This window comes from Sinohyriopsis cumingii, chromosome 1, assembly GCF_028554795.1.
Source record: "Sinohyriopsis cumingii isolate HCF-2022 chromosome 1, ASM2855479v2, whole genome shotgun sequence".
NCBI classification, from domain to species: domain Eukaryota; kingdom Metazoa; phylum Mollusca; class Bivalvia; order Unionida; family Unionidae; genus Sinohyriopsis; species Sinohyriopsis cumingii.
In genome coordinates this window covers 37,146,680-37,157,844 of record NC_142961.1, presented here as the reverse complement: position 1 = coordinate 37,157,844, position 11,165 = coordinate 37,146,680, and the positions used below count along the sequence as shown (strand labels likewise).

At 32.8% G+C, this 11,165-nt stretch overlaps 1 protein-coding gene across 5 annotated transcripts in view; it reads right to left on the bottom strand.

The window, feature by feature from the left end:
* Nucleotides 1–777: 777 nt before the first annotated feature.
* LOC149806715 (membrane progestin receptor beta-like) overlaps nucleotides 778–11,165 on the bottom strand; it is a 35,455-nt gene continuing 25,067 nt past the window's right edge. For all 5 annotated transcript variants that reach the window (XM_089956873.1, XM_089956866.1, XM_089956853.1 and 2 more), the window contains one exon: nucleotides 778–10,452. In XM_089956873.1, coding sequence (XP_089812999.1) covers nucleotides 9,438–10,448 — 1,011 coding nt within the window. In that variant the 5' untranslated portion in view covers nucleotides 10,449–10,452 and the 3' untranslated portion in view covers nucleotides 778–9,437. The remainder of the gene's footprint in view (nucleotides 10,453–11,165) is intronic.

Sequence of the window (11,165 nt, the reverse complement as noted above, 5' to 3'; positions counted from 1 at the left end):
AAGTGCGTTAACTTTATCATTCACAATTTAATAGGCTTCTTTCTCTTACTAGCAAGAATTTATATGAAAGCAGATGTTACTGAACTGATGTTATCGTGTTAACACATGGAGAAATAACATAATGGACAAATGGAGTCAAAGTCATAGCAAAATAACCTCTGCCAAAAGGCAGGCATATAAAAACTAGTCAAGCATTATTTGCATGAGAAATTTACATGTGCGTGATTTGGATTTTTAACGTAGCTTTAACAATTTTTCGGTCATATTTCTGCGATGTATGCAGTGTGGCAGCTTATAGTGATGTATAGCACTGGGGCATCATGCCACAGACATATAGCATCATGTCCCGCCCAGTCTCATCATCCTGACACCAGGCCAACCAGTCCTAACACTAACCTCTTAATGCTGAGCCCCTAGAGAGGCATCTTTTAGTACCATTTTTATGAGTCTTTAGTATAACTCGGCCGGGGTCCGAACCCACGACCTCCCTCATCGAAGGATGGCGTTCTAATCACTAGGCCACTAGAGCGGTCCCATGAGAGATTAAAAAATAGATATGAATTTACATAAAAAGACACTATACACTTAAACCTGTCTTAAGCAGCCACCTCTGGAAACTAAGAACACATATCTACAGACAGATGGTTGCCCAATATAGGCCTCTTTCTACAGTAAAATGGATTAAAGGTCTCTGAGAAAGGTGTGATTGCACAAAAAATTACTTTGAAGACAGGAGGTTTGACTGCAGTGGGAGTAATAAATGCATTCAACAATATACAAGATAACCAGGATTTTAATTGTATGCCTCAAGAAAAACATGTCACACTTATCCAAATACAATGCAAAACTAACTGGCAAACACCTTACACCAATACCTGCCACTGAATAATTCAACACAAGAATTGGGTCTATTAAACTAACTTGATTTCATCAACAGTGCAAACTATGGGACTATCATGCTGGTTCAAGTTCATTCATAGAGCAAACAATAAAGACCCTGACCTTGCAAGTCATTATGTGATGACTGACCAGAATCTTCTCTGTTGGTTTGATTTCATCTACACAACAAACAATACATATCCTGATCAGACGGAGCATTATCTAACTGCAGATCTGGATAGAAGTAACTTTGAATCAATCATACTGACTTGATTTTATCCAGAGAGCAAACATCATAAACCACAATTCAATAGGCCTCATGTGATCACAGAACAGGGTCAATTCACTTTATTTCATCCCTAAAGTGAACATCATATACCCTGCTCTACTACTACTAGGTCATTCTGTGACAGCAGATCTGGATCTATTGTGTCTGAAAATGGCTGAGTGTTATATTTTGACAAAATACCATACTAATTTTATGACATATACTGCCACTGCTAAAGTTTCATTTGCCAGTTGCAGTGAATCAATGAGATATTTAATGTACTAAAAGATGATGCATCGATGACATAGGTGCCAAGGTGAAGGATGAACATCAATATAATAAACATTACAAATAGCCAGCTATTATTGTAAAAAATAAATTGTTTTTGATGTTGCAGCATGCAGAATAATGGATATTATGTGACAAAGAAGAATCAACTCAAACAGAAACAACGGTAAATTTAACAAACACAAAAACAAATTATGTACTACCCTGCAGAATAAATAAAGCCCTGGACAAAACTTTACAACAATGAGCTGTAAATTGCTTATCAGGTTAGAATGTGCAACCAGATTTTTTCCAATTTTCTAAAAATGTATCAGATTTATGCCTTACTACCTAAATTTCACAAGTAATGGTAAATGTTCAATTGGATGGTGTGCTCACACACAATTTGGCTATTCAAGACTTGGTTCATGTAACTAGCAATGTACATATGATCACAAAAACTGAATCCAGACTAAAGACTTGAAAATGAGAAACCATACTTGGAATTCTTTTGAAAAAGATGAAATTTTATGAATATCTAAGCAAAAATTTTCAAGATGTTCCTGAAATCAAGATAATTCTATCCTTAATCTGATTAATGTCATTTTAAAAATTCTAAAAAAATGTCAGGAGTCAAAGTTGATATTTTTTGATGAAGAGTTATATGATAGGTCAGGTTGAATTTGGAGCTTTCAAATCAAGATTACTTCTCTTGAACTGTCAACGTTTAGTTACTGACTGCCAGTTTTGTTCAGTTTTCAACCTTATTCTACATAACAAAATAAAGGTCCTAAACATTTCTCTGTAAATTCCATCCAAAGCTATGACAAGTGACAATTTTATGCTTAGATACAAGATCTGAAACAAAAACATACTGCTTTATAAGGAGCTCATTTCTCTGTCAATTCCATCCAAAGCTATGACAAGTAACAATTTTATGCTTAGATACAAGATCTGAAACAAAAACATACTGCTTTATAAGGAGTTCCACAATTATGTCTTTTCAAAGAGCTCAGCAGTAAAACTTCCTGTATCAAGGACCCCCATATGTTTTAGTCATGGACTCTCAGGTTTCATATTAGGTCAACATATATGATGTTTTTGAAGAAACACCTACCTTTTCATCCACTTGCAAAATATTAAAATAAGCTCTACTTCCAGAGACAAAATTCTTCTAGTCTGCCAAAATGTAGTCTAAGTTGGTCTCTGTTCTGTAAATTTTACTGTTCTTGAACTGCATTCTCATAACAGGTTCATTAATTTTTCTCCAATGTTCATAAAAATACATGTCTCTAACAATATTGGTTAATGTTTCATCTTACTAAACAGTACTTTAAGTTAATGATAAAATATAACCATGCATATCCAAAACCAGTATTTATATAAATATTAATATGTTTATATTGAAACCACTGCATTAACAAAACATATAGTTCAACACTGTGACCATTATCAATATGACATAAACCATTTCCACCTGCTGCATCTAAATTCAACAGTGTGACCACAATTAAATAGACGAAACCATATATACAGTATATGACCCCAGTTGTTACTCAATTTCTCAAAATCTCTTCCCCAATTTAAGATTTTAACATTGTTCTCAGTGCTTGATTGGTGAAAAAATTTCACTGAACATTCAGCATGTGCTTTCTCTCTCAGGAAGTAATTTCCTCAAATTTGAACATTTCCCCAATTCTTTCTATTGAAGAATAAAAAGGTTTCCACAATCCCAGTTTTAAATCTAAAATGTGACTAAGCATCCCTTCTACTATCATTAATACTAACTAAAATAATGACATTGTCTGAAGTATCATATGCAAGATAATGTAAAATCTCAATCTGAGGAGAAATTTGGAGAAATTTAGTGAAACTGGGCTTGTCCTCGATAAAAAAATCCTCCACTTAAAAAACAGTTCTTGGCACTTACTGAAATAATCTGTGAAAACTACATACAGCTAGAGTCAACTCTTTTTGATGAAAAAGTTTGTTTGCAGCCATTTTGCCAGAGTAATAAATCTATTGTTGTAAAATCATATCTTTAACTTATATGGGTTACCACCTTTATCTTTATGTTGTCAGAAACATGTCATGAATATGGATTTTATTTCGATATCATCATAATTAATATTGAAGTCTAATGCACATTTAAAACTCGTTTTTCAAAAATTAAAAAATGATAAATACAATCTTCTTACTTGTTCCCAGTAAAGTAAATATTCAAAGAATGACAATGATGCTGTAAAGAACATTAACATTACAAAATATGCCCAATTTAAGATGGAACCCTTGGGACAGACCCAGATACAAATATGGACACTGAATCCTAATTAAATTCATCTACCTGGATTTTCCAGTAATCCATATCAATGGGACAGAAACAAAACTGTATAGATTAATGGTGTTTCATGATGCATGAATTTGAATGTATTTATTGACAGTTTTACCATACATATATATATATATATATATACACACACACACACACACACACACACATTTTCCTTGAAAAAAAATGTCTGGCAGTAGACTTCAAAAACATTTGATCCCTAATGCATGTATATCTATATAGCAATAAGGAAATGTGATTTAATAGATCCATTTTAAATATATTATACAAAACAGCATTAAAAACAAATAAATAACTATATAAAAAAAACTGATTTTGATACAATAACCTTTCAAAAAAGGATCTTCGGTATAATTCCACCATGCATATATGTTAATCTACATACCCTATATACTCACTTATAAGACAAGTCCAATTGCAAACTGCACAGACCCAGATATGCCATTGTATAATGTGCTGGCAGATTTGGGTCTGTGCAGTTTGTTTTGAGTAATCAGCCAAACAAACAACATAGACCTGATCTGCAGGCACATTATGCTACAGCATATCAGGATCTTTGTTGCTTGCAGTTTGACTTATAAGCGAATATAAATGGTACATGAAAATGAAAACTATCTGAGAATGTCAAGTACCATATATACTTGCTTACAAGTCAAGTCCAACTGCCAAGTGCAGATGAGAAAGCGATTCACAAAATGAAAAGTTCATTATAAAAAGAATCACGGGCAGATTTCGATTGACTTGAAACAAAATATTTGATACAATGCTCGGATATGACATCACATGGCATTTAAAGCCAAATAAATGTGTTCCTCTAAAAGAGATTATTTTTTTGAAGCTCTGTTTATGGGTAAAATTTGTTAAAGCATATTGTGCATCTCTATTACTCACTCATAGCTTCTTTTGTAAAATCTTTTTCTAGACTATGTTTTATTATGACACACTGAGCAATTGTTTGACCATGTACATGGATTTGTTATCATAAACTGAGTAAGCAGGTTAGATTTATTGGCATTTTTCAGCTGGATAATCCATATGTTTGGGTTTTTGTCTTGATTAAAAATTACACTGCTAAAATTTTTGAATTTTTGAATCTAATGCCTATTTTTTCCTTTCAAAACATCTCTGAAACTTTAAAACTATTGCAAGCTCATGTTGAATTATGGAACAATACCTTTCTTCCAGATTTACAAGTATCTCCAATGTCTCTTTCATTTCTACCAAAGTTCTTTTTACCAGCAGGCTTCTCTAGCCTGCAACCTTTTGGTTGTAAGCTGAGTATACTATCCAATCAGCCACCACAGCTCATGGTCAAAAAACAGAAATTGGATAGAGAGAGGCAAGAGAATCTACCAGTAACAAATTATATTCTTATTACATTTTTGCAGCAGTTTCCCTCTGTCTAACTTTATCTTGCCATGAAACTCAAACCAAGTATAGATTTCAACAATGCTTTGAAAATCTGACAAATGCCTTAACATCATTAAGCACTTTTCCAGAATAATCAATCAAGGAGAAGGGGGTTTGGGAAACTGAAATAATCAGGTGTAAAATAAAATGATTCTTAGATGTAAAGACAGATATGCTATTTTAATATCATCAAGTTCAACATTTTGTTCAGATTTGTTTTTTAAAAAGCTGTAACAGTGCATTAACAGATAAAGAAGCAATTGGATATATTTCCATTACTTTTCAGCCTTTCCTCCTAAGACCTGAAACAACCTACATTGATAACCATGAAAAGTACACTAAGCATTCATAAATACTGTGTACCAGTAACCTCTCTTAAGCAGCCATTGACATGATGGATAAATATTAGGTGGGAATGAGAGTTAACTATTGTGTAAGTGTTAAATAGGTACATAAAATGAAGAGAAGTGACACCCAAGTTTTGGGTGAAAATGAACAACTCATATTTATGGATGTCAAAGTTATTGGAGATTAAAATGCATTTGAATCAAATCACAGGTAGTATTGTCATGTTTGTATTTTTTGTACATATTCTAATTTTTCATATGCCCTCATTCCATTAAAATTACTTTTATTGTATTTTAAAGTTTTAATAGAGAGAACTTTCTTTTTGGAAAGCTGCATGTTTCCTTGCAAATCCCTACGGCAACTGGGTTAGTTTCAACACATCTATTATTGACATACTTATGGATTGTTTTTCAGTTACAAATGCCATGAAGTGGCATTATTTTTGCCACGAAAACATCAATACATTGTTGCCAATCTTTGTGGTCCCAACAAATGCCAGTATACCATGAGAAACTGATGTGAACTCTCCACTCAGAAATGAAATAGTAAAATCCCAACTTCTTATGACATCCCTTGATGGCAATACTGCCTTCAAGAATGACTGTGCATGTGTCATAATGAATCAAAATATCAATTGAAATATTCTCCAATACAATAAAGGTATTGTAGTACAACCTGCCTGCACTTTAAAATTCCTGCTAAATGCATAACAGGTCTGCCTGGGGTATTAATAAGATATGGTCAACAATCTAATGCCTGGATATTATCAATACCACAACCAGGAAAATATGAAGTCATTCATCCAGGAGTCACTTGTTTCACTGCTTAATTTATTAATTATTTTTACTGTTCAATTGATTAACATGTTTCACTGCTCAACTGATTTTTTACTGATCAATTTATTAATTAGTTTTAACATAATCTACATCAATGAAAATAAATTTTTATGCAGATTATTGGAGAATATTTTAAGTTTCCAAGTAAAATAATGGCCCTGACTTAAAAAAACAACAAAAAACATGTAATTATATAGTGTAATACGATTACAAATGAAAGGATCTTAAATTTAAAAGTAAAATGAAGAATATATGAAGTAATAAGCATCAACAAAAGAAAATAATTGTCAACAAAGTAGATTAATAATTAAGGCATGGTGTACACCATTATAGTCTATACAAAATTGGGTGTACTTATAACTGACAGATGAGACAAGCTGAAGAAACAAATCAGCATAGCCCTTGAGACAGGGGAGGAAACTGATGACAAAAAAACAAAACAATGAGTAATACATATTTCAGTGTTGAGTGGATTGTCACAATGGAAAAGAAGTGATGAGTGCTTTCAGGTCATGTTAGTGTGTCTATGGTATGCCATGCTGATTTACTCTTCAAGTTTTTGAATCCAGTTTTTGTCTGGCTAGGTATGTGAATATAAGACAGGAAAAGTCCTGTCATTCAGTACACCATTTCTATGTACAGTATGACATTATCACAGAATCAGGATGAGTAATTCAGAAGTAAAGCTGACTAATTTAGTTACTGTATTTAAGTTAGAAGACACTTCTTTCTACACAGATCTTCATAACATTCATAAACCTAAACGACTGTAAAATTTCTGTCTCTCAAAACATCACACCAAAGAGCATATAAAGTTGTTTTAAAATATAAAATGAAAATGATAAAAACCACATTTCATACAGAAATCCATCATATCCATTAAAAACAACAATGGCCTTCGGTCTTCAGCTATCTCCTTCATAGATGTCACAACAGGAAAAGATCTTTATTACTTACAATATGAATTATTGAAAAATGTATTTTGGATACAAATATGGAAACATTTCTTACTTTCAGAATAAACATCAAAAAAGAAACAAAAATCACAGAAAATGGAAATAAAAAAATAAATTTAGAAATCTCTTGCAAATAAATTATTACATGAGTTCACAAGAAGTGTTGTTCTATCTTTTTGTAATGCAACATAACATATTTCAAAGTTAGAAAGGAAAGAATGCACCACTGCACTCGAGGGAACATGTCTTTAATTGCAATATATGGAATTTAAATAAATAATTATTTAAATAGTCGCTTAATTTCAAGTAAAACATTTTATCAGCAGAAAGTGTTATTATAGGGGAAAAAAGCCTGACCATAGAAAAAGAAGAACCAAATCAGTGAGACGATATTCTTGTATTTGTTGGACCAGGCTTTTCAAGTGGTGCTATGCATCAGATTCAAGGTGAGTAAGCGAGCTTGATTCCACATTAAGTAATGGTCCAACCTTACTGGCACAACACCAGGCAGCTAGGCTAAGGATGACAATTTTTCAGATTATTACACAATCAGCAAGGAAGCATATTTTCAAATGTCTGAAATGATCAATCAGCTTCAAATCATCATCATTTTAAATTGTTAAAACTTCTAAAAATAAAAGTGTTAGAAAAATTACATACAATACAGTATACATTTAGACATATTTTGCAACATCTTGTATATGGAATGAATGAAAGACCTTAAATAAACCAAGCATGCTACTTGGAAAAACACATTAAATTTAAAAAAGAACAAATCTTAGTTTATCTTCATTGTGGGAGGTAATTTTATGAATTATTCTGTTAATAACAAACATAATAGAGGGCAACATTTACCAAGAAATAAGCAACAAGCTGTTTAAAAAAAAAAACATCATAGCAATATTGGAGATAAAAATGACACAATTATTTTGATCAATTTCAAAATCGATTGTCAACCAATGTCTATACCTTTCCATACAAGGCATTTCAGATATTTTCACACACTTGCATAAACAAAAACGCAAATCCTAATAGCATGTCTTAAATGAAACAATTTACAAAGCTGAACATCTTTGATGCAGTCTACCATTAATTATTACTTGATATACAGGCATTATATATCATGTTATAATGAGGTATGGCCACTAAGTCGTTCCATATTTTTCTGAAACAATTATCTAATACAAATTAAGAGCTTTCTTTCTAATTAATGTCTAAAAGGCCAGTGTGACCTATCTTCTTCTGTTGTTAAATAATTCTGGATATTGGGAGACCATTTCAACAAAGGTCATACAAGATATATGGTAAAATTTATGTTACTAAACAATGATATTGGAGATTTAACCATTACAAATAAAAAGAACAATACAAATTTTAGCCTCTCAACCAGAATAAAGGTCACAGTAACCTATATTAATCAAAAGCAATTCATAGTAATTTAGTAACACTGTTGTGCTCAACCAACTGATATATTTTAAGAACTGTGGAATTTGTCTTGTTCCTGAAATGTTATTCTCCCCTGAGTCTTATAATTACCATATCTATTTGCTTATAAGTAAAGTCCAACTGTAAACAAAAAAGACCCAGATCTGCCACTGTATAATGCACCAGTAGATCAGAATCTATTTCTTTGTTCTACTGATTACTCCTAACAAACTACATAGACCCAAAACTGGGTCTGTATTGTCTGTCTACAGTTGCACTCTTCTATAAGGAAATATATACAGTATACCCTATGATCTTTTGATGCTGGAATCACTCAGAATATTTCCAAATCTGTTCGCAAACAACTTATTTTACACAAGACAGATGTAGCAGTTACACAGAAAAAGTGTATACTGGCTAGTTAGCAAGAAAGAATGTTATTAATACAACTGCTAAATCATACATTTTAAAAATAAAAATGCCTGTAATTCTTTGATAGACTTTGTTTTACACAAAATAAATGTACAAATTTTACCCCAAATACATCACTATCACAATGTGTTCATATTATGAAAGACAACAGCAAGAAAAAAGGCTCCCCTGTGTATCCAAAGTGTTGATATGCATAAAATGACTACCTTGGCTAATGGCACAGCTGTTTTTGACAACAGTTATTAAAATGTATGTCAGGACTAAAATCATTCCTTCTTTTCAGATTCTACAAGAAGCTTACTCTTTGCAAGCTGATGAAAGATGGACACAACAATGATGTTCATCAAAGTGGCAAGAAGTACAGCCCCAATTGTACCCATGAATGATGGTATTGGCAGCTGCATATGGTATTGCTCTCGATTTTGTCTAATATCCTCGTAAACGGCATCCAGCTTCTTGAAGGTAGTCATCATAATGCAGACATGAAATATTTGATGGCTATGTCCAACAAAATCAAACATTCCTGGAAAAAATCTTTGTGGTATATCAGACCCAAAGAAAAATCCCGCACTTAAAAACCACAAAATTTGCTGGGTATGATGTGTAAGTCCAGAGTCCCACTTCTCTCCATCATGAATACTCAAATATATTCGTTGCAGTATTGGAATTATCAACAAAATATAGATTCCAGCAACAGAACTTAGTTGCCAAATTTTTCTAGCGAATGGATAGGGCCGCTTGTACATGACCTTCGAGATGCTACAACACACACAGACAGTCACAGCAAGACAAACAGCAACTGGGACAGCTATGTCATGTAAAATCCCTCCAATCAGTGACTGGTCTAGACTATAGCTGTAATGAAGAATGGTGCAACCAAGACCATACATACCTATTCCAGCGTAGTCAATCATGAACCAGGTGTAGTGCATTAGTTCAGACTGGTTGTGAAAACAATGAGCGCTAAAACTACAAAGATACAGCATAACTGTCGTCATTATACCAGCCACAAGTGGTAGCATGTACGGGTCATTTATCAGATCAAACTCTTCTGAAAATGATTTAAACTTTGCAAGGCAAAACAGCAAAGCAATAAGGTGTGTCCATGCATTCATACATTCATTATGTCGCTGGAAAAGGCTGAGCAAATAATATGACCATGGCTGATGAATTTTACGGAACCCAGTCTCCACATGTGGTTCGTGAAAGAGTAGGGGTACTTCCTGTTTTGTGGCAGTTGGTGTCAAGGAATCTACAAACTTCATGAGAGGCATCATTATGCTGGAAAGAACAAAATTAATTGTTTGAGAACATGCATTTGTCAACTGTTTGAGAAAATATACTTGCCAACTGTCTGAGAATATGTACTTGTCAACTGTTTGAGAAAATATACAGTGTGACCTTGCTATAGCATGGTCCATTATAGCATGAATTTTGATATAACAAAATCATGGTTATGGCTCCAGAAATTTCATATGCATGTATTTTTCTTGTACACAAACATAATTTTGTCTTCTTAAAAGTATGACAAATAATCTGTAAAAAGTTACTATGGTTTTCGGGAAGAGACTGTGTACAAATTCTAACATAATTGTGTCAGGATTCCAGAAATTTCATATACATGTATTTTACTTGTGTACGAAAATAATTTCTTAAAAGTATGAAAAGTAATTTGTAAAAAGTTTATTCAAGGACTGTGCTGGGCTTTGCCAATATCACAAATTGCGATTTTTGTTTCCCTCTTTGGTGACAAGATATACCATCTGGTGATTTTGTTTGTGACAACAGTGTTGGCTGTTTAAACTTGTATATACAATCTTGGGTTTGGAGTAAAGAAATTCAAATCAACCATGAGAGGAAGCTGCAAATGTGGATATTAGATGAACTGGAATCTATATATTGTTACACAAGTAAATCCTTTGTTCATATTGACAAACCATCTTAACAGTGCATTGTTATATATCATAATCTGCTTCTGCTGACAAGTAATCAAG